This window comes from Hippocampus guttulatus, chromosome 3, assembly GCF_054856545.1.
Source record: "Hippocampus guttulatus isolate MCC_2025c chromosome 3, RoL_Hgut_1.0, whole genome shotgun sequence".
Taxonomy (NCBI): Eukaryota; Metazoa; Chordata; class Actinopteri; order Syngnathiformes; family Syngnathidae; genus Hippocampus; species Hippocampus guttulatus.
The window spans coordinates 23,477,630-23,501,730 of record NC_141263.1 but is presented as its reverse complement, the minus strand read 5'-3'; the positions used below and the strand labels follow the sequence as shown (position 1 = coordinate 23,501,730).

General features: G+C 42.8%; 1 protein-coding gene across 1 annotated transcript in view; it reads left to right on the top strand.

Annotated features, from left to right (window-relative positions):
- LOC147207902 (collagen and calcium-binding EGF domain-containing protein 1-like) overlaps window positions 1-12,191 on the top strand; it is a 28,853-nt gene extending 16,662 nt beyond the window's left edge. The window contains exons 3-11 of the mRNA XM_086106620.1: window positions 6,121-6,173; window positions 6,956-7,090; window positions 8,180-8,317; window positions 9,092-9,213; window positions 9,292-9,412; window positions 10,552-10,691; window positions 10,850-10,885; window positions 11,158-11,193; window positions 11,406-12,191. Coding sequence (XP_085962746.1) covers window positions 6,121-6,173; window positions 6,956-7,090; window positions 8,180-8,317; window positions 9,092-9,213; window positions 9,292-9,412; window positions 10,552-10,691; window positions 10,850-10,885; window positions 11,158-11,193; window positions 11,406-11,591 — 967 coding nt within the window. The 3' untranslated portion in view covers window positions 11,592-12,191. The remainder of the gene's footprint in view (window positions 1-6,120; window positions 6,174-6,955; window positions 7,091-8,179; window positions 8,318-9,091; window positions 9,214-9,291; window positions 9,413-10,551; window positions 10,692-10,849; window positions 10,886-11,157; window positions 11,194-11,405) is intronic.
- The last annotated feature ends 11,910 nt before the right edge of the window (window positions 12,192-24,101 follow it).

Here is a 24,101-nt window from a genome sequence, read left to right as displayed (position 1 = left end):
TTGTGGCACCCTCTATCAAATATACAGAAGCACAAAAGATTACAGTTAATACAAACCACCAAACAAAAATAAAAATCCAAAGTAGAGAGGCCGTTCAAAGCTCAAACTGAAGTGCACAGTATTCCACAATTTGGGGGGACGTATTGCGAGGCTGTTTGTCCGTTGCATGCACCACATGCGCAAATCCACTTACTTGAAAAGTGAAGTGAGTGAAGTATGGCATCTCCCACTGAAAATATTTTATCACTGTTCTCTTCAGACTGTGTGTTGCTTGAGAACAAGTAGCCGCTTTCCTTGCTGCAACACCCTACCTGCTGAGGAGTTGGGTGATCATTGACTCATATGCAAGGCCCATTTCTGAGAGACAAGAAAAATAGGGTAAAAAGTGTGCAATAATTCTTGGTTCTTGTTATATTTTACCCAAATTGTACCATAGAGGTGTGACGAAGACACCTGGGATCTGGTTTAAGGAAGATGGGAATGTGATAGACAGGTGACACCGGTGCCGGAAGCGAGGCGAGGCATCACATGGGAAGTGAACCAGGAAGTGCGGGTCAAACGTGTTTGGCGGCGGAAGCCCATCAGGACCTCCTGCTCGACTCGCTCTTGTCAAAGCTTCCTCTGTGAGGCGAAACTCTGATGTCTCCCCGGAGGCCGACGTCCTGGAAATGCGCGGTGGGCTGGCAGGGCAAATAAACAGCCAGAAGGAGGCCTTGGAGGAGGTCTTGGCGTGTAACGCCTTCACACAAGACGAGGTCTTGCGCGGTCTGTAATTAGGAAGCAACACCAAAGAAGCTGCAACACGCTGCTGTGGGAAACTGCCTCATAAAACCTGCTGGTTGGTTTTCATCTGTAAATAATAAGAGTTGTAAAATGACACAAAAATACAGTGAATCACATGTCCTTTACAATCGGTTATTCTTTCAAATACAGCTGTATTGAACACAAACGTAACATAATTGAAAAAAATTGTGTGCGTGTTGTCCATGTGTGCCCTACGATTAGCTGGCGACCAGTTCAGGGTGTACCCAGCCTACCGCCCGAAGACAGCTGGGATAGGCTCCAGTACGCCCGCGACCCTCGTGAGGATAAACGGATCAGATATAAGATCAGATATAGTTTATTTTATCACAGAATTCAATTGTCTAAACTAAAATTGTAGCAAATGTGCAAGACATGTGACAAATTGCATCTACAATGACCAAAAAACTAGCAATGACAATTAAAAAGAAAGAAAAATGAAAACACAATACAATTAAAAAAATTTTTTTGAAGACTTAATTTTCACCATACATTAAAAAAAAATACAAAGTCTGGGAGATTGGAGTGGTGCCCTTGTTCGCCAGACCTTTCTCCTTTTGACGTATTTTTTTCTGGCGTTTGGTAAGTATACTGCATGAAGATTACAGATTTAAACCCTCATTGATAAATGCACACTCTAATATACTCGACATACTGAATCATACTCGGAAAAACAAATTGCTCTGGCAACATGACATTAAAAAAAAGCCTACAACTTGCTTTTTGTTTCTTTTTCATTTAGTTTAATTTTGACAAAATTGTTCTGCATCGATTTAACAGAGACATCCTTGGAAGAAATATGGAGAGACAAAAAAAAATATGGAGAAACGTTTGGTAAGAAGAATGTAAATCCAAGGGAAACAAATCCTCTCTGGCGGAGGTACAGATCCAAATATTTAAAAAATGGTCCCACGAGATGGGGGGGAAAAGTATATATAGACCCGTCGTCTATAAAACACACTTTAATATTTGAATTACAAAATCTGACAGTGCAATCCATCTTTATAAGGGAATCGGCAAGGCCTGTTGAGCTAACACAACCACGACAGCACACACACACACACACACACACACACACACACACACACACACACACACACACACACACATTGGCAAAGATTTTTCTACACTGAAAATCAAGAGTTTCTTGATCCGAACTCGCAGCATCTGGAGCTTGTTGTGCACGAAAACCAATGACCGCACACTCAACATTGTCAACACGACTGTAAGAATGTATAAATATTGCACCGATATTTCATCAATTGGTTTTCACCAATGCCAGAAATTGGGAAATAACACGCCATTTGCCCACATCTGCTGATGTGAACATAACAAAATGCTGATGTTCGGTAAATGAGGATTCTGTACAGGCTGGTTGAAAGGAAGGCTGGGGGGGGGGGGGGGGGAATTACATTCAATGTGTCCCAATACTGCACAGTGCATTAGATGGCACAGGAAAATGATACTATTATATACTATTGTCATAAAATCGTATGTGATAGTTGATACCCCAATCGCAGGGCACGTATTGATAAATAACACCTAGGGACAATTTAGAGTGTTCCGTGAACCTATCATGCATGTTTTTGGAATGTGGGAGGAGACCGATGTACCCGGAGAACACCCACGCAGGCACGGGGAGGACATGCAAACTCCACACCAGAAGGCTTGAATCGAATCCTACACCTCCGCACTGTGAGGCCAACGTGCTAACCCGTCGGCTACCGTCCAACATGGCGTTGTGCATTCAAATTAACCATGAGGATTTTTTGGGGCAAATACAAGAATGAGAACACCAGATATTGTTCAAACTTTTCGATATTGCTCCCTTCAAGTCCCCACTAACTTTCAATCAGGGTTGAATCAAGTCTCTCACTCTTGCTCCTCACTGTGTTTTTTTTTAAAAAATTTTTTACATACCATGTGAGATAGGCTACCTTTAGAATAAACGAGGCATTACGTGACTCAAAGTGATCTGCTGCCTGTTCCCAGCAACACATCACGCCAGCTGTCGGGGGAGCGATAGGGAGGATTTGAGATCGTTCAACGAACAAGGAGCACAAATCCCTCTTGGTGATGGATGCATCGGAGGGGGTGTGATTGTCTACAGACTAAACTGACCTTTCATGCGGGTGTTGGATGGGGGCCAGTGTGGACGGGGGTCTTGAACATCTCATCTCGAACCTTCAATGCTGCCATCATTCTGAGTTTTTGGTGCCAAAAGCAGCAGAGCACCACTTCAGGAGACGGGTTGCAGAGCTGGACCTGGAACACTTAACAATGTCGGCTGAAAGATTCACAATTCAAGTATGTCTTTGCTGTAATGGGCAGCCCTGTGTTACAAAACATGGACATTATATCTGGTAGAAAAGTCATGATTTTCAGCTCTTCCTAAGCTACGCGTCCAGTCATGACTCTAAATAGGCTAAGGAGCGTGGAATATGGATGATCATGCATTTTGTGCGAAATAGTTGAAAACTTTGTTCCGTCATAAAGAAAAGACCCACTGTAAAAACAATCCAATCTATCCATCCATTTTCCGATCTGCTTTTAACCTCAAAAGGGTTGCTGGAGCCTAGCCCAGATTTCTTTGGGCAGTATGCGGGGGACACCCTGAACCAGTTGCCAGCCAATCGCAGGGCACACAGAGACGAACAAACATCCGTGCTCACACTCACACCGTGGAACACTTTAGAGTGTTTAATCACCCTGCCATGCATGTTTTTGGAATGTGGGAGGAAACCGGAGTACCCGGAGAAAACCCACGCAGGCCCGGGGAGAGCATGCAAATTCCACACAGGAAGGCCGGAGACGGGATCGAACCCACGATCTCTGCACTGTGAGGTCGACGTGCTAACCACTCAACCATCGGGCCGCCCAAGCCCAATTTAATAATTAGATTTAAGAGGCACAAGCGAAAGCTCTCGGAGGCCATTTTGAGAACCAGCGAAGCAGACTGTATCTTGAGAGGGACGTATGGACAATCTGCTCTCGTCCCAAAAGGGTGTGCAGAAACCCAAGTTTCGAGGACCAACTGGAAGTCCTTAAGACCAGATGGTAAACCCTGCTCAAGGCGGTTGACAATGTCAAGATCCGGCGTTGACAGTTCCAAGTTGACCGTAACCAGAAGCAGGCATTAGCACTCCATTAAGCAATCTTGTCAAATAAGCACCAATGAGAGAAAGAACGTCAAGTTGGGGTGGGAGTGGAGGTTAAACGCGCTGTGGTATAGGGACCGCGAATCCTGCGCGGGATAAGCGTCTGGAGGTCGTTGTAGGAATGATGCCAGAAATCCTAGAAAGAAGACGGTTCATCCACAAACCCATCAAACGTGAAGACACACGCGTGCACGTGCACACAAACACGTGCGCGCTCGTCAGTGTGTTCTGGAGGCCTGTTTCCTGTCTACCCGACATACTTTCACACAGCAAAACAAAAACACACGGGTCAGCTCTCCTGCTGCCCTCATCTGCTCGTCCAGACACCACGGCTTCCTCCGCGCTCTGCGCCAGGAGCCCCCACGGGACACGTTGCAGACATTGATGCAGAACTGCTGGCCGACAGGCTGCCGGCTGACTACGTACACCGTTGTCCCGCAGATCATCGTTCATGCGCCGCTTTATCACAAAAGCAAGAAAAAGTGATTCTGTACGTGTACCTTTTTGGACACTTCATTCGGTATAGTTTGTTGAGCTCATCGGTGTGTTTAGCGTTTGGCTTTGATTTGATCGAGTTTTTTGACCGTCACTTGAAAATGGTGGATCTTCAACCAACGTAGCTGCCAGGTCATGGGCGGAGCAACTAGGTGATGGGCAGTATTACTACTGACAGCAAAGATAATGATGGAGTAACCTACATACGGCGTTGACATCATTGCTACTTGCAAATGTGCACGATCAAAAGACGACACGATTGATTACTGCTTTCGTCCGGTGGCTGACGGCTCGTTATTAGCGGATAAACAGCTCATGCTGTGAGGATAAGCGGATCGGAAAATGAATGAACGAATGAATGAATATTTTAAACATGCTATTACCCACATACACTTACACCAAAATTGCTAGTGGTGGAGCCAACCCTGCTTCGCGGTCTTTCACTTATCACAGCAGGGTCCCGGTCCCCATTAGCTGCGAGAAATGAAGTATCACTATACTGTATATAAATAACTAAACGGTTTGGGGAGGGATCTTTCTGTGCGGCCCAGTACCAAACGGGCCGTGGACTGGTACCGGTGGTTGGGGACCACGACTCTAGAGGACCAACGATAATGTATGTGTGCAATCTACTAAAATGTTGCTTTGACATTATAAACCCCTTTTAAGGTGTTCTGCAATGATTTCTTAACCCCCCAAAAAGTAGTATTTTGCTATTTTAGGATGTTGAAAAGAGTCCTGCCTTGGCCTCACAGCACGCGTGTCTCCTAGAAGTGATGTCATCCGTAATAAAGAGCACTTTCGGCCTGATTTTACGTGGCTTGTAACATCAGAATCACACCGACTGGAATCTTCACGTCACGTAACCTTGCGCTGGTTTTAATCTGAGCGGCGTAAAAGGTATGAGTTTCTCCCGCAGGACCCGGCTCCCATCTGCAAGTCATTACCTCCAACGACTGATTTGTCGACGGACTCAATGAAGTAGTGACAATTTTCATCTTAACTTTCACCCACCTGTCTCCACCTCGGTTTAGGATTGAAGCGACCCAATCATCTGGTTCTCATCAGTTCAGGCCTGTCTCGGCGGTTTATGGGGGGACTCTTCACTCTGGGGAGTGGGGTGATTTAGAGTGACGTTGCATGGAGGTTGCAGATTAATAAAAGGCAACTTGACTTCTCGCACTAATTCACACTCTCACGCGTTTCCTGCCCTCGTGTGTGATATTTGTTGTGGGGTGACGCCGCTTGAGTCATTTCCTCTTGTGATGTGCGTAACATATGTTGGGCCACATGTGACAAATGCTCTAAATCACTCTTTGGGCGTCATGGCTTCCATAAATGAATTAAAATGGATGGATATTTTTAGAAGCGCAGCAGACGTTTTTCAAGCATTTGCACCATCAGCGTTGTACAAAAGGATTTCGGGACCACACTGAAAAGGGCGGGAACAAGTTGCCATTTTTTTCCTAGTAATAATCCAGATTTATTAGCTTTGAAAAATGTTCCCAATATTTCTACTTAAGGCAATATGACCGAGGATTTAAGCCCACAACGTCAGAAGTGTGAGGCAGATTTGCTAACCACTCCGCCGCCATTAATGGTTATTTGACAAGCTGTGTCTTGATATGACGATATCAATACTCAAACCTTTTTTTTCTCTTCTCAGGAGAAAATGCTGTGACGGCTTCCGGTTCGTGATGGGCCAGTGCATACCTGAAAGTAGGTAAAACACACTTTTTCAAAGTTTTTTCTTATCTCTCTCTCTTTCTCTCTCTCTCTCTCTCTCTGTCACACACACACACACACACACTCAAGCATTGTGATTCCCATGCTCCCATGTCATCTTCCCATTCCTCGGCCTTTATTGCTGGGAAACATCCTGCGCCAAAACAAGGTCTGCAGGCCATATTGCTTTGTGCGGCGCTCCAAAGGATTCCACATCATTGGCTTTTTGTCACTTTGGAAGGATGACGTGAGCCAAATAAGCTCACTGCTGGCGCCCACAACAAAGCGGCCTTGGCGGTTGAACTCGCATTTGTGCTTCATTGTTGTGCTTCATATGGAATATACAGTATCATCAATCATCGGGTATTTTCTTGCATTCTTAAGAAGGGATTGACTGACAGTAAATACATTGAACCACAGATAAAGAATAAAACAAGACCAACAGTGTCTTTTTCCCCACTGGAGTTCCACTATGAAAGAGTTGCAGAATTGACAGTAAATACAGTAAAAAAAAAAAAATTGTATTGAGAAAATAAATAAACAAACAAATATTAAATAATACACGTTACCTTGCTATAAAATAATGGCCTACTGTATGTTAGGTTTTTTGTTTTGTTTTGTTTTTTTTGTCCTCAGGATGCTGGCCACCTCTGCTCAAATTCCACCATGATAATAAAATGTATCTTGGGTCCAAAAATACTCACCCACTTGTAAGTCCTGTCTGTTCCGTCATTTTTAACAGCTCCCCCGATGTCTTTTTTTTTTTTTCTGCACAGGCGTGGACGTGTGTGCCGAGTCGCCGTGCGAGCAACAGTGCACCGACAACTTCGGACGTGTCGTGTGCACGTGCTACCCGGGCTATCGCTTCGACCGGGAGAGACATCGCAACCACAAGTCTCCATATTGTCTTGGTCAGTTGCGCTACAATGCCTCTGTGTAAACCTGAGAAGGAAGATGTCCGGTGGGCCGGCATCCCTTGGGGCTGATCTGGTGCTATTTCATGATAATTCCCCTTAATTTTACCCCGAAAGACCACCCCACGGTTTCAAGGAAATAGCCCATGAATCTATTTACAATAAAGCAGGGGTGTCAAACTCATTTCACATTGTGGGCCACGTACGGACTCTGTAGATGTCAAGTGGGCCGAACCATTAACATATACCCTATACACATATACCATACTGTGCTATGAATGACCAAAATATCATCTCTTTCCTTTGTTTTGGTCTCAAGAAGCATTGATTGGCGCTTTCATATCATTTGCTGCGTTGGGTCTATCTCGGTGACAGACTGAGACTGTTGTTTTCTTCCCCGATCAAAACAATGTTGTCTTCGACTGTAATCAAAACAGTGTGCCCCCTAGCGTACAATCCACGAATTGCATTTTATTTAAAATATTAATTCTGTGTCTTTAATGCATTTTTTCACTTTTAAATGATCCCGCGGGCCGGATCGAACCTTCTTGGGGGCCGGTTCCGGCCCGCGGGCCGTATATTTGACATCTCTGCAATAAAGGCATTAAAGCGGACCAATCAACATCAGTGGCAGAGCTGCGTATTTTCATATTTTCACACCATAGCAAGCAAACAACGCGGATTGCATTGTTTTTCATGAAACCTTGACTATGGATGCTATGACAAACAATGCCTTTTCAGTTACAGAGGGATTTGGGAGCAAATAGACAAGCACGTGCTGGTCAAAATGCTACGGCCGAATTTTTTGTGCCAGGCTAGTCATATACAAATAAAGCGTATCTGACATTATATGTTTTGGCTGGTTTGTGGTTTTTGGGGCGGTGTTGGGGTCAGCTCACACTTAAGTGTGGTCATTTGTTGCTTGATAGATATTAAAAATGGGGGGGGGGGGGGGAAGGAAAAGGAAAACAACTTTTATGAGTAGAATGGAATCTGCTGCTGCTTTTTATTTTACAGACTACTGTTGAATTGGTGGTTCCAATTAAATATTACAATGTCCTTTTTTTCTCTCCCCCTTTTGCGCAGACATCGACGAGTGTGAGGAGTCGAGCGGCGGCGTGTGCGAGCACGAGTGCGTTAACACGGGCGGCAGCTTCCTGTGTCGATGTCACAGTGGATACATTCTGGCTCCCGACCAGCGTTCCTGCATCGCTTTGTACAACCGTAAGATGCTAAGACATTTCAGGCTTCTAACATCATGGTATAACATTGGATTTTTTATTTTATTTTTTTTTTTGTGAGGATTCAACAACCAAGTGGGAAATACTTTTAGTTGCATCATTTTAATTTGATTTTTTTTTTGCAATTACCAAATATGATGGCTTGCCCTATATATGACTACTTTACTTGTGTGTGAGTATATAAAATGGGCTGCATAATTTAAACAAAACACGCATGTGGACTTCATTGATGGCAGGTGCACGTCCTGCATGTGAAATACATTTTTGCGCTATCAAGATATAAAATGCTGGTGCATGTGCAGTAGACATGTAGTAATTCTATATATTTATATCCAGCAGTGAAGCAGCTGTATGTTTTGATGTTGTAACTCCGAAGCGTGAAGTGCAGCTATAAATCAACGCATTGTGTGTGGCTTGCCAAAGGCGCGGCAACATGTCGTACGAGGAATTCATCATATATTATGGGATGTGGGTGGGTGAGGGATCACAGTGTGGTGCTCATTTGTCAACGCAGATGTGTTGGATTTAAAGCAACTGTGTGGAAATTTCTTTTGGACTCGGCGGGTCCACCGAAGCAGACCTGATGACACGAGCGTTGATCTTGTGCGAATAAATATGACATGATCTTTATAGTGGGCATTATAATTACGGCAAAGCATCAATTATAGAACAATGTGACCAAGCTGTGTATGACTTCATTAAAGCACCAATAAGTGATTGTTTCATTTTATTGAAAATGTGTTGTGCTGGTTTCCAGTGAGCTCATCGGGGAAGTCGGACACGCTAATGAGCGCGGATACCTGCTCGTTTACCTGCCAGGACTTCATCAACATGAAAAGCAATCTGTTGCAAATAAAACTGCGGTTGGCCAGTTCGCAGGTAGCCTTGGTGGAGGTCTCATGCTGGTTGTAGTTTATAGTTGTTTTGTTAATCCGGTTATGCTTGCTGTACTTGCAGGTTAGTGAGCTCCTGGCCAGTCGCAGTGACAAACCTCCACCTCTCAGGAAGCTGGGAAAAAGTTCTGAGAGATTATGCCGTCCTGGTCTACCTGGACCTCCAGGACCACCTGGGGTCCCAGGTGACGCCTTCTACATCGCTAATATAGCCCACCGAATTTATCCCCCAACCTATTTCCATATCTGTGTCCAGAATTGACTTTTTTTTTGCCATCTAAACTACTCTACCTAATTTTCCTGCCTCGTACACCTACCTAAATGGTCTCCCTAATCCACCAATCTAATGTACAGACTCACTAAACTACCCACCTACTTATCAACCTGGTATACCAAACTATTATACCGAACCTAATCTACTGTTGCCTACCTACCTACCTACCTACCTGCCTACTGACCTTTATGTACCTACTGTACCCACCTCGTCTATCACCCCCCCCCCTCCTCCCTCCTAACTGACCTACCAACAACCAAAACAAAATGGTGTGTTGATTTTACTAAAGGGATGGCACGGTGGTCGATCCTTGTAAGGATGAATGGATTGGAAAAAGGAATGGATGGATAGATGGAATTTACTCAATTTTAATTTGTCCAGTGGTTAGTGCGTCGACCTCACAGTGCAGAGGTCGTGGGTTCAATCCCAGCTCCGGCCTCCTTGTGTGGAGTTTGCATGTTCTCCCCCGTGCCTGTGCGGGTATTCCTCACACATTCGAAATATATGCGTAGCAGGCTGATTGAACACTTGAAATCGTCCCTAGGTGTGAGTGTGGCGCGGATCGTTGTTCGTCTGTGTGTGTGCCCTGCGATTGGCTGGCAACCGGTTCAGGGTGTCCCCGCCTACTGCCCGAAGACAGCTGGGATAGACTCCGGCATCACCCGGGACCCTTGTGAGGATAAAAGCGGATCGGAAAAAGACTGAATGGATCTGTCAAGTGTCTGCGAACAATAGAATGATCTGGATTTAGATGTACAGTACAGTCTCTGAAAAAAATGGATCGAACATAAAATTGAGTAAAAAAAATTTTCTTAATGTAAATGTATGCATCTCACTATCTCTATCTATCTTCCTCCCCCTCTCTCCATACCCACCTACCTTTATTATCTCCCTCCCAACCTCCCTACTGACCAATCCAACTACCTATTCTACCTATCCTACTCCTGAACCCACTGCAAAACCTACAATCTAACGTCCTGCTTAACCTACATCTCTTCCGACCACCTGAATCTTCAAATCACCTAACTTACCAAAATACCTACTCCACAGGACACCCAGGGGGGCCAGGAGCTAGAGGGGACCCAGGCGAGGGAGGCTCTCCAGGGCCTCGAGGTCCCCGGGGGGACATTGGACCCATGGGTCCAGAGCCTGATCTAAGGCACATCAAAAGAGGCCGCAGAGGACCAGTGGTAAATAATAAAAAACACAAATATACCAAACAATACAGTACTGTATATAGTGTACAGTCCTGGGTGTATTTGAAATAATATGCATGTAAATGGAAAGCAATCATTTTGCATTGACTTGGAAAAAAGAAATTGAAACTTGTGTTTTATTCTTCATGCAGGGACCACCCGGGGCCCCCGGAAAAGATGGTTCAAAGGTCAGTTCAACATCCTAATATACACATATATAAAAACAATTTCCTCACGTTCATGTCCATGTATGTGGCCTGCTGCCCCCTGGTGGCCAAATCACCAGTTACAACAACATCTCACAGCAGCTCAAAATTAACCAATGACTGAGTCTCTTCAGGGTCAAATACTGCATTTGTATAGACTGTACATAATGCTCGCGTCGGTTCTGTGATATGCCATGTGATTTTTTTGGGTTGTTGTTGCTAACAATATTGTATGTACAATTTGCCATTTTCAGGGTGATAGAGGAGCTGATGGTCCCAGTGGACCCCCTGTAAGTTTGTTTCACATTTTAATGCATTATGGATTATGGATGTTTTCATCCATACATCCATACATCCATACATTTCCCCACCGTTTAAACGTTTATTTCTGTTAATATTAACATTGTATCATTTTTAAGGCCAAAACTGAGCATTGCTTGTCTCATGAAGACACTTTGAACAATCACTGCCCACCCGTAAATCCTCGCGATCTGTTTGCCAGGGCCCTCCAGGCTCCTTCGACTTCCTGTTGCTGATGATGGCCGACATTCGAAATGACATCATTGAACTGCAGGAGAAAGTGTTTGGAGACAAGAGGGGCATCTCGTTGGACTCTTTTCCCTCCGGTGGGGAGCCTGATTTTGCCGAGTGGGGGTCCGGCCAAGGGGACCTCATGTTCAGCACCTGAACGTTTTGAATGCTGCTGGTGTCATTATTTAAAAACATAAAGAGGACTCCTGAAGGACACAAAGGACTTGAAAGGACAAGCCTTCCTCATCCTCTCTCCTCCTGCTACAGGTTAGCATGCAAACGGAGAGTCTCTTTTCAAAATAAAACGAGGTTCTTTATTGCCAATGTGCAGTGAGAGGGATTATTTGTTCAATAAAAGAAAGAAAATGTCATATTGTTATGAGAAAGCGTGTAAGTATAATGACAATTGGGTCTCTTTTTCAAGAAAAACTGGAGAAAAAAAATCGATGAAATTGTCATAAAATTCAGAGAATAATTTCATACTCAAGTTACTATTTTATGCAATACCTGGTACATGAAATGATGAGACAAAAATCATATATAAATAAAATCATAAAGTCCCCATCATGTGAGAAAAATAGATTTAAAAAAATATATTATATTTTTATAGGAAACACATTTTTGGTGTCACGAGAAAAAGTTGTAGAGAAAAATGTTTCAAGAAAAAAATTCAAATCAATTTTCTGTTTTTTTTTTTTCATCGAGCTATTTTTTTCCTTAATCTTGTTAATTTTTCTGATAAAAACAAAGCATATTGTGCTGTTTGGTGACTCGGTGTTTACCACACAAAACACGATCCAGGGGAAGCGAAGGAGCGAGTTTTCTCAGGAGATCAGAAATGAAATGATAAACAACCAAGTTGAAGGTGAAAAATAAAATACGAGTGGACACGAAGACTGCGAGACAATCTCCAATCAGCTCGACGTCCCTGTAACTACAGTTGCACATCTGATTCAGAGGTTTTAGATCCAGCGGACTGCTTGCTAACCTCCCTGGACATGGCCCCAAGAGGAGACATTTATGTCAAATTGAGTATGTGGAATGGGAAAAAAATGGTCCAAAAGAGCCCAGAACAGCATCCGAACAACTTAAAGGTGAACACCAAGGCGACGGTCCATCAGTAACAGATCACATCATCCATCAATGTTCGAGCCAGAGTGGACTTCAAGGAGGACACCACTGTTGGAAAAAACGTCCTTAAAAATAATTGTCAAACTGCAGAGTGACAAAGATTCTGGGAGAATGTCCTGTGGAGAGTCGAGACAAAAATGGAACTTTTCAGCAAGGTGCATGAAGAAACATGGAGGCGGCTCTGAGTTTCTGGGGCTGCTTTGCCATATCTGGTCCAGGGGGTCTCGAATCTGTGTAGGATATATTGAAATCTCAAGACAATACAAGAATGGCTAAGAACAGAACTATGGATTTTTCTGAAGTGTCTGTCTTTGAACCCTGATCTGATCTGATGTGTGTGTGTTTGTGTGTGTGTGTGTGTGTGTGTGTTCTCCTTTGCATCTTGTTTACAAGAAATGTATACAGTATGGCATTTGAAGGGCTGAAATAGGAAATCCCTTGCGAGCTTTTTTGTTTTGTTTTGTTTTTAATCAGAATGAATGAAATAACAAACAAGCACAGTGTACTATTTTTATCGCAATGGTTATCTGATAATGGGGGGGCTGGGGGGGGGGGGGGGTGTTTGCGAGGCTCATTAGAGTGGGCCGGAAAAATTTTCAAGATAAACATCCAAAGGCTATCTGAGAAGTTAAACAAATAACCTACTCATCGTAAGGAAAATGACATTTAACTTTGTACTAAAATGTGGGAAGCAAAAAAAAAAAATCTGTCAGTACGTAAATAAAGACTCAATTAAAATGTAACCCCAAAAATTTTTAATTACCGTAAATCAAATTTTTATGAAAATAGTTCTGAAAGATGAATGTATTTCACTTATAAGTTAAATACAACCGAACTGAGCTTTGGCAGTAATTCTTTCAATTATCAAAAATGCAGACGACATTCTACGAACAAGTTATACCGCCTTACGTTGTTTTGTACCCAATTACCACTGAAATTAATATTTGATTTTCAATTTTATATTTTTCTTCTTACAGGAATATAACATTTCTCTTTTAAAATGATAATAAAAAATATTCTTCCAAAATTGCAGGTTTTTTCTTGTCAGAAGACAACCTTTTGTACTCTCAAAAATCTATGAGTGAAAATCCTATTCTGGTCTTTATTTATTTATTTTTTACTCATAACAATTGAAAGTTTTCCCAAGTATTTCACAGCTTTTAAAATATATTTTAAAATGTGCGTTTCTTCTGGTAGTCTTTTTTTTTCATTGAATTAGAATGGGGTTTTTTCGGACGAAAAACAACTTCAGTTTTGTAAAATTATGTTGTTGTTTTTTCTTTTGACTGTACATGTACAACTTTTCCTTCAATATTTCACAACTTTTTCTAAACAAACAAATTTAAAAACTATATTATGATTTAATTAGAACTTTTTTCCCCCTTGACATTAGAATGCTTTTCTCAACCCTATTATATTCATCATAAAATGTATTTGCAAGTCTTATTTCTTTTTAGATACCGACATAAAGGAGATCTAATAGAATTATGGCATTTTTTTCTTGGGTCAAATAAAACTTTATTTTTGTAAAATTACGGCTTTTCCATCCTGAACATACAATGCTCTTTGTAAAAATCTTTTTGTATTTATTTTATTTATTTCTTGTTTTATTTCCATTTTTCATGTCTTTTTTCTTTCTCGTATTTTTTGGTCTTGACCAGAGGATGGCACTACAGTGCACCACCGCCACCCATATATGTGTATTATCCTACCATTTTTTTTGGTTTCGTTTTATTTTCTTTTTTAATCAAATAGGTTTTTATTCTCAGAATAATATTTTTTATACTCTAAAACTGCTACTTTTCTCTCTACATTATTGTAAAATTCTGCCATTTCTTCCTCTTCAAAGTGTGATTAAATGTTCTCATAACATAATAACTGCATTGAAAGTTCTTGTTTTTCTTGACTTTTTTGCTGCAACAAATACACCTTTATTTTCCACAGAATGCTCAAATTTTTCAGAAGCTCCGTTTTTACTCCGTAAAATCTCGTGCGGGGGTTTTTTCCCTTTAAATATGCAGATTTTATTCTTGTAATATTAGAATTTCTTTTTTTTCCCCCTTTTACACTTTATTGATAGAATGGAACATGTAGGTTTTTGTTCTCTCGATTATTTACCTTTTTCTCAAACTCAACTTTATTCCAGGGGAAATTTATTTATTTCTTCATTCTCGTTAATTACTTTTCTCTTTAAAAAAAAATCACGATACATTCATCTCATACGTTCATACTCATCCTTCTGTTTTCATCCATTTTTTTCTTTAATGGTGTCTGCTTTTCATACTATGTATAGTTTTTCCTCCCCGCTCTTTTTAGTGTAGCCCAAATTGCCCAGACAAGGATCACAACCTGCCATATGTGCGTATTTCCCATTAACCCCCCCCCCCCCCCCCAACCACACACATGTAAATCTTCACAAACAGTTGAACCCTTGCGTGGCTAGGTGTCATGAGAAGTGTCGGGAGCAGAGGTCAGAGGTAAAAACAGCTGAAGGGGATAATTGCAGAGTGAAGGGAGGGGTTGGAGGTGAGTTGGGCGCTTGCCTGGACTCGCTCCCACCACCACCACCACCACCACTCAAAATGCACACACACACATACGCGCGCACAAACATGATCTCTCTGTCTGTCTGATGTGTGGTAGTGTCTCCGGGCCAACGGTTCTGTTTGAGTCCCGCTACGTGTGCGGTTATACATGATTACAAGAGCTATTGGTTAATGTATGTGAGTAAGTGCCTCGCATGACAGGCGTCTCCTTACCTGTTGCCATGGCGACCAACAGCCGGGGGGGGGGGGTGCAAAAACCCAGGTAACAATTCGCTCACAAAGTCGTAATGAAGACAATGTGTCATATGCCAGAAGGAACCAAGAGATGAGCTCACTTCCGAGGGGCTCTTGTCATGAGATTGGAGGCCCATACCCTGGCCTGTGGGGGCGCTGGAGGCGAGATTGACAGAAGAAGCTGAGCGAGCAAGAAAGAAGTGTGAACATTTAGACTTAAAAATCACTGATAATATATTTAGAGGGACAATTTGATGTTCCATTAACCTGCCATGCATGTTTTTGGAATGCGCGAGGAAACTGGTGTACCCGGAGAAAACCCACGCAGGCACCGTGGGAATATACAAACTCCACACAAGCAGGCCGTGGCGGAATCGAACCCTGCACCTCTGCACTGTGAGGCGCAGGTGCTAACCAGTTGCCGCCTTAAATGAATATTATTTCATGAATAATAGTAATTAATTGGCCACAATTTGCTTCATATTACACTTGTATTATAGTTAAAATGTATGTTAAAACACTGGGTGTATCGTTAATAAAGTTTAAGATGGCAACCAATCTGGTCCCGGTATGCATGATTTGAATTCTTATGACCTACGGGGACATTGTTGTCATGCATTAATTACATCGTGTTGGGAGGTCAAATGTATGCCCCATGACAGCGTGTTGACTCAGTGACACACATAAAATTAGTTAGTTGGTAGAGGAAAACTTCATGGCAGATGTCAGCAAAGGTGACATGGGTATACAAATATTCCAGTTTTTTTTTAAGCGTGTTTCCAGGGATAGCTTAATAACATCATGTCCCTCATCGCTTGAGTATTCAACACACAAACACGCACACACACACACACACACACACACACATACACACACTCTTCTGCACGAAACACCTGCCAGGTGCGGGCGTGGTCTGCCGGCGAGACACGCTACCTTGACACGCTAACTCATTCTTAAAACGAAGTGACGCGCCTCAGGCGCAATGCTGAGCTCCAGCCTGCTTTCCCATGTGTCTAAGTGTAGAGGCGTGTGTTTATATTTTCAAGAAGAAAGTATTGTAGGGGAGAAAGAAGCTGCAATACTCAGAGGGGGGAAAAAATGATATATTTTCAGTGCATATGGAAGCCATAATATCACAAAAATAAAATTGGGAAAAGAGTTGTATATTTTTGTGATATATACTTATATATATAAACATATATATGTATTTAATATTTCAGAATACTTGAGAATCTTTTCTTTTCTTTCTTTTTTTTAGAATAAAGTTGAGGGAAAAACATCTCCCCAATTTCCCCAATTTTCCCCAATAAAAAATTTAAATTGAGAAAATGGTAATCATGCATTTTCAATAGAAACATTGAACTGTATGTTTTCAAGATGAAGAAAAAAGACATATAGTGGGGCAAAAAAATGCAGAAAATTGGCAGCATTTTTTTTTTTACTCAAAAAGATAAAAAGTTGTAAAATGCCTGAAAAAGTTGAAAACAATGCATATTACAAAAATAAAGCTGAGAAGATATTTGCATTGATCTGTGGCAACAAAATGGAATATTTGACAATACAGTGTGAATATACCGTATATACTGTATAAAAGAACAATTTAAAGCGTTGTTGCTTTGAAAAAAAAAGGTTTTTGTAGTTTTGGCAGGAAAAATGTGTTTATTTTCAAGATTTAAATGTATATATTTTTGACATAAAAACAAATTGCGAACCATGTAGAGCTACCTCATTAGCAAACAGCTAAAAGTGACAAAATACACCTGTGCCAATTTCGACTTTCACACAGCCGCGGCAATGCTAAATCATCGCGCTGTGTCTACACATGCACGAAACAAACATGTTGCAGTCATGCAAACGCGGCTCGAAAGAACGCTCCACTTCTGCCGTTTGTTTTGCCGTGCAATTGAAGCCATGCGTGAGGACTTGTGCTTCCCTTCACGGGAATGTTACAGCATGACAGGCATTGTTACGGAAGACTTGAACAGCACAATTGCAAAGAGGGCGGATTAATAGCAACACTCTGTGTAAACTCCCCTAGCCCGAGGCGCTGGGGGTGCAAACACCTCAGCTTCCTGCGCCGGTGACGAGCGCTTCGCATGCACGCTGGCGCGGACCGGGCTTGGGGAAAACCGGACGGTTAAGTCAGCGAGACTGTCTCGTCTCCAGCGCCGTTGACCTTCTGACCTGGCAGGTGGCTGGGAGGGTAGAGAGGGTGCATCTGATGCCGCTGTTACGAGTCTTATATCCATACACGGTCACATAAAGTACTCTATTTTCATGACCAGTTCCAAGTGTGGCAGGTAGCGTGGTGTGAATCTGCATCGGGCCAGGCTAGCCCAAGTTTTGGTATTACTGTACATATATTTATATTTGAGTGTGGCACCGGAAATAACCAAACAGCACATTCACACAACGAATATTCCAGAGTGTAGCAGAGTGCGTGATTGGTGACCATTGGTGCTAATTCATTAGCTGTGTGCTAATGAATGAGTGACCATTGGTGCTAATTCATTAGCCGTGTGCTAATAAATGATTGACCATTGGTGCTCATTCATTAGCTGGGCGATAATGAATGAGTGACCATTGGTGCTAACTCATTAGCTGCGTGCTAATGAAGTAGCCAAGCGATATTTGTCCGAACGATTCTGTTAGCTCGGTGTTAGCCACTGACAGCTGCGCACTGTCTCCGTTAGTTGGTTGATAACCATCTAGCCGTGTGATCGGGTCACTCGTTGATCATTCGTTTGCTCAACATTTTCATCATGTCAAAACAGTGCATACATAAAGACATCATCTTGTCATGTCAGCCCATCGTAAACGGAATGTTCTACCGCTGATGATGATGTGCGTTATAACATTCCCTGGGAAAACAAATACAAGTTGTAACAATTCCTGTGAAGAGCCGCAGAGTACTTCGTGTTGATGTTTGGGAGCCAAACCACAGCGGCCATGGCACGCAAAGCAACACATTCACCACTGAACCACTGAATCACACGAGCTTTTTTTTTCTTTTCCTTTTTTGTGATGTCTCTATAGAAGGGTGGGAATTTCATGATAACCATAGAACAGGAAATTTAGATTTGGAGCAAAATTGTGAAATTGCTCAGTTCAGCCAGCATCAAAGCCCTACCAATACCATTATTATTATTTATTTATTTATTTATTTACTAGACCTCCGTTCAACAAATTGTTTTATTTAATATATTCTCACATTATCCATCCATCCATTCATCCATTTTCTGGTCGACTTTATCCTCACAAGGGTTGCGGGGCATGCTGCAGCCTATCCCAGCCATCTTCGGGCAGTAGGCTGGGGACACCCTGAACCGGTTGTCAGGCAATCGCAGGGCACACATAGACGAACAACCATCTGCACTCACACTTACACCTAGGGACAATTTAGAGTGTTCAGTCAGTCTTCCATGCATGTTTTTGGAATGTGGGAGGAAACCAGAGTACCCAGAGAAAACCCACGCAGGCACGGGAGAACTCCACACGGAGAGGCCGGAGCTGCATTTGAACCCGGTACCTCTGCACAGTGAGGTCGACGGGCTAACCACTGGACCACCAGGCCGCCATTATTACATAATTTTTATCATATTTTAACAACAGCCCCCCCCCAAAAAACACACACACATTTACTTGGGGTGTGCATTTCTTCACTCAAAACAATTTGATCCAGTTCTCAACACACAGGGTTACGATATGATTCAAGGATGCAACAATTTCAAAATGTCACGTTTCGATTCGGTTCGATTCAAATCAATGTGTTACGTTTATTAACTTGCAACAAGATGTCAAATCTCTCCAGAACCAAAACTATTTGTATTTGTGTGACATTGAAAGATGATAACCCAACCCGAGCATGTTTTTTCTTGGCCTTTTTGTGTACAGGAAGCAAGACAGCAGTTGCTCTCACTGCCCATCACGCTTTCTTCAGAAGTCAGCATGCATCTAATTATCCAAAAGCAGGAAGCGGCAGCAGTTGCGTCATATGACTCTTCGTAAAGTGCCCTTCTTCAATGAGTTCAGTGTGAAAAAAAACAACCCCCTGCCTCCACTTCGCCTCACAACACCATTGTTTTGCTGGAGCCCCGTGAACTCTGCCTAGCAACACGTGACAAACCTGTGAGCAGGAATGGACACCATAAATACCCCAATTATGACCACTATATACGGTTCCCAGCTCTGTCTTGCATGTCGAGCTGCAGTGCTGTCGCGTGAGTATGTTTGCGTGCGTAAAAAAATAGCGAACAGGTCATAATTTTCATGCCCTGAGCGTGCCGTGCCGTCTTTCAAGTGCTGGTATGTGTGCGTGCGAGCCTTCCACCAGGTGTGTGCAGTGCCTTTCGTGCAGGGCGGGGAAGCCGGCAGGAAACCTTTCCGCCCATAGAAAAGCCTTTGACGGACACTTGAAAGGATTTTTTTTCTTGGGGGGGGGGGGGGGGGGGATTCACTCAGTCGTTTTAACTCGTCACTTTCATCGCCCTGTACAGGGACATGCAAGTTGTTATGACAATTTTGTTGGACCAGGAAACGAACTCACTTTCTAATTAATTACGAATTAACTCACAAAAACCAAACAAAAAAATAGACTTAATGAGTCAACCAAAATGGAAAAAGTTAATTTGCAATGTACTATGAGTATAGCATGTACCTAATGTTACGTCCAGTTTATGGACAAAGCTTTTTTGTACAATACTCCCCGCTGCTTCGCTTGCTGTCTAATGGAACAAAATTGAACAGTACAACTTAGTGGTTAGCGCATTCGCCACATAGTCCAAAGGTTCTGGGTTTGAATCTTGGCTCCAGAGTTTTCTTTAAGGTACTAAAAACATGCAAATTTGAAATTGTCAATGAGTGTTTGTCCATACAATGCTGTGAGAAAGTATTTGCCCCCTTCCTGTTTTCTGTGTTCTTTGCATATTTATCACACACAAAGTTTCAGTTCATCAAACCCAATTTTGATGTCACACAGAGACTACCCAAGGAAATACAAAATTCAGTTTCTAAATTCCAATTTAATTTATTAAGGCACAAAAAATATCCCAAACTACCTCTCCCTCTAAACAACCTTTTTCACACACTGTACGTGCCCCGTAGTTTGCTGCATTCAGTCCGGGCTGTACTCTTGAGCAAAGTCAGCAAAGAGTGGCTCCAGCTCACCTGGCACCCTCGAGAGAACAAACACGATAGAAAATGGATGGATGGAGGCTCATTGTGCAGCGATTAATGAGTTTACAGTAGCGTGCTGCTGGTAGGATGAGTCAGTATCCAAGCTTCCTTCAAACAAAACGGTTCCGTGCCCGCCGCCGCCGCCGCCGTGTGTCCCAAGGCCAAGTCATGTTTTGTTGCAGACTCTGTACAATGCTCTTTAATTATATCTGGAATGCGGTGGATAGCTTCAGATTCAACGCAAACTCAAAAGGTGGTGGTCACACTGGAAGCCATTGGTGATTGAGCAAAGGAGTGCCAATCAACCAACTTTTTAAAAACATGAAGAAATGGTTTGAATGCATATGGAAACTTGTTTTGCCTTCTATGGTCTTCTCCAGCTCAGGCTCCTTCCTTGTCAGACAGGTCGCACTAAACCTGATCTCCTTGGCCACTCCTGCAAGTGATGAGCCCATGAGAAGAGAGATCCACGTTGTCCTTTTGGGGAACCGCAGTGATCCATGTTCGAGCGATGGGGGAGGTGTTCCAGTGGAAAAGAGAATTACAGAAATGTATAAAATGGCTAATTGTGCTAATATTTGTTGGGGGGACGGGGATAGATGAAATGAAAAAATTGCGTCGACAAACAAAAATTTTTAAAAATTAAATCATGCAATAGGACACCTGTTATTATAAATGTTAGGTGGGCTGGATTGAAGAACAGAGCGGACCGCATCAGGCCCGCGGGCCATACTTTGATCACAGCTGGGACACAAGGCAAGCTAAACCATTGGGATTTTTCCCTAGACAGGGGCCGAGTAAAATAATACCCTGCAGTGATCAGAGTTTATTTAAGGCTGGCTACACCCATTGGCATCCAGCACACGCATGCTTGTTTACACCTGCAGTGGATCACACACATTCACAGCAATGAGGATTGCGCCACACAACGCCATGTGCCAAATGCGCGACTCCCTTCTTCGTCTGCAGGGCGTCTTCGCCAATCACGACAGCTGCAGACGCTCTCCTGCAAGCTAACAAGCTGCTTATCATGCATGCAAACATCACACACTTTCCCATGAAGCTTTGCTCACTTGCCCGTGTTCGACTTGCGTTATTTGGTAGCAAATAGTCGTGTGGATGATTGGAATTTGGACGCTTTGATACGCAAGACCCGGTTTAAATCCAACTATAGTCAAAGGACGAAAAAAGGGGGTCCCGCAAATGGCAACAATCGATGATGTCATGCCCGATTAGTGAATCAAGCCCAAGTTGAAAACAGGACACTCAAAAAGAAGACAAATGGGAGAAAAAGAGGACACCTGGTCACAGGGCGTAATGTGGCGTCAGAATCCTGGCATTTGAGGAATGCGCCTAACGTGATGAAGTGGTGGCAACGGGGCGTGATTCGGGAGATAAAGCACGGCCGCGCTATCCTCGGTGCACGCACCTCCTCACGCCAGGAAACTCATTACGTATTGTTTCGACTACTCCTTTATAGATTTTGCGATGTCTTTTCCGATTTTTTTTTTACTGAGAAAAAAGTGCCTCAAGATAAAGTAGCATGATGTGTTTTTGATTACAGTCATCCCTCGCTACTTCATGTTTGGTGGCTTCTGTGCTTTGCGGGTTTTTAGAAAACATTGAATTCACGAAGAAAGAAGTATCGTCATATTGGCAGCCATATTGCAAAAAAAAAATGCAAATGATTTCCCAGCATGCCGAGCGACTCGGAGGCTTTTGTACATGCCCGTGCCGTGTTGTACAGGCCACTGGCACTCGTACAGGCACGTGATTGGTTCCCAGCGCGAAATTGACCAATGAGACTACGACTAGCTTTATCTCGGGAGCTGATTGGCTGTGCATCATCGCAGCCTCACCCAGCACCTTCGCTTGTGTCCTGTCACGCTGTTGACTGTCTCGCATACTGTATCTTTTTTTTTTTTGGACTAGTTTAGCTGCGCTCCAACCACTTGCCGCCACCGAAGCAATGCGTCCAGGGTGTGCGGGAGCAAACAGCTCAGACAAAGGCTGAAGTGATAGCCAAAACTGTCAGCTAGGGAAGAGTTTTTTCTTCACAAAAAAATAAAAAAAGACAATTGTCTGATAAAAAAGAAACCTTCAACTCATTTCAACTAATAAGAAGCCAAGTTGAGTTCATGGCACGACCCGTCGCCATGTTTTTCTCCAATTTAAAAACCTCAGCTACACCCTCAGCGCCTCCAGCACCAATCCTATTTTGTGGTTTTCACCTTTCGCGGGGGGTTTCTGGTCTCCATTAACCGCAAAAAATGAGGGATTTTTTTTTCTAACTGTTCTCGTCAGCTCTGTTCCTTTTGTCAACAGGTTAGCGCCCTCAGCCACTTGCGTCTCGAACAGGTGTTCCTCATTGTTCCGTCAGTTTGCTTGTATTTAGCTGCATGGTTTCTTTCTGTCCTCCTCCGTTTGTTGCTTCTGTTTGTGCTGTAGCTATCGTGCATCTTCATGCTAACATTTCCTTTTGTCTTGAGTTTATTCCGTGTCTTTGAACCTTGTTTTGGGACTTGTAATGAATGTACTATTTTGGGTCATCCCAGTGCCTCGTTTGCCCTTTTTTGTTCTTTTTGAAATGAAATCCCTTTTTTTTTTTTTTCCCCCAGAAGACTCCTGCTCCTCTGTTTTGCTTCCCTACACATTGTGCCTCCAACACCACGAAAATCCCCCAGTTCGTGACACAAGTACGATTCTGTTGTCATTTTGGTTTCGTTGTATTTTAAATTTCTAAACAGCTGCGGTCATGTTAATGCGAGAAACAGTTTGTGGACACAAAATTACAGTGGAACCTCCAACTTGGTTAACTTTTAACTTTGAACCGTGGACCCTCTAAATGGGTTGACTTCCTTTTTGCAACTTTATGACCAGCTGATTTATGATCAGGTTCAAAATATTGCAAACGCTAGAAGTCTTATGAATTGAAAACTGACCAAAATGTTAGATGAGGCTTGAGCACATCTTGATTTGTTTTTGCACTTATGCATCTGGTTTTGGGATTTTTTTGAATACATTAAAGAAAATATGGACACCAAATCACTGTGGAACCCTAAAATTAAAACCTCCGAAGTCATACTAATTGGAACCCAACCAAATTGTTACATAGGGCTTCAGAATATCTTCTTTTTCCACTAATGGATCTTTTTTTATTATTATTAATCAATAACTTACTTAATTAATGTATTTAATTTTTGTGGTATGGTGCTGGCCCCGCGGTCCAATGGTGAGCGTGTTGACCTCAAAGCGCAGAGGTCGTGGGTTGAATACCAGCTCCCGGCCTTCCTGTGTGGAGTTTGTATGTTTTCCCTGTGCGTGCGTGGGTTTTCTCCGGGTACTCCGGTTTCCTCCCGCAGTCCAAAAACATGTGTGGCAGGGCTGATTGAACACTCTAAACTGTCCCTAGGTGTGAGTGTGAGCGCGGATGGTTGTTCGTCTCTGTGATGATACTATGTGACACAATGAATCTGTTATAAACTGCAAGTTTGAATTAAAATGATCAGCATTATGTGTAATTAGGCAGATATAATTGCCATTTAGACGAACAAGTCCAAACAGTCAAAAGTTCAAAGCGT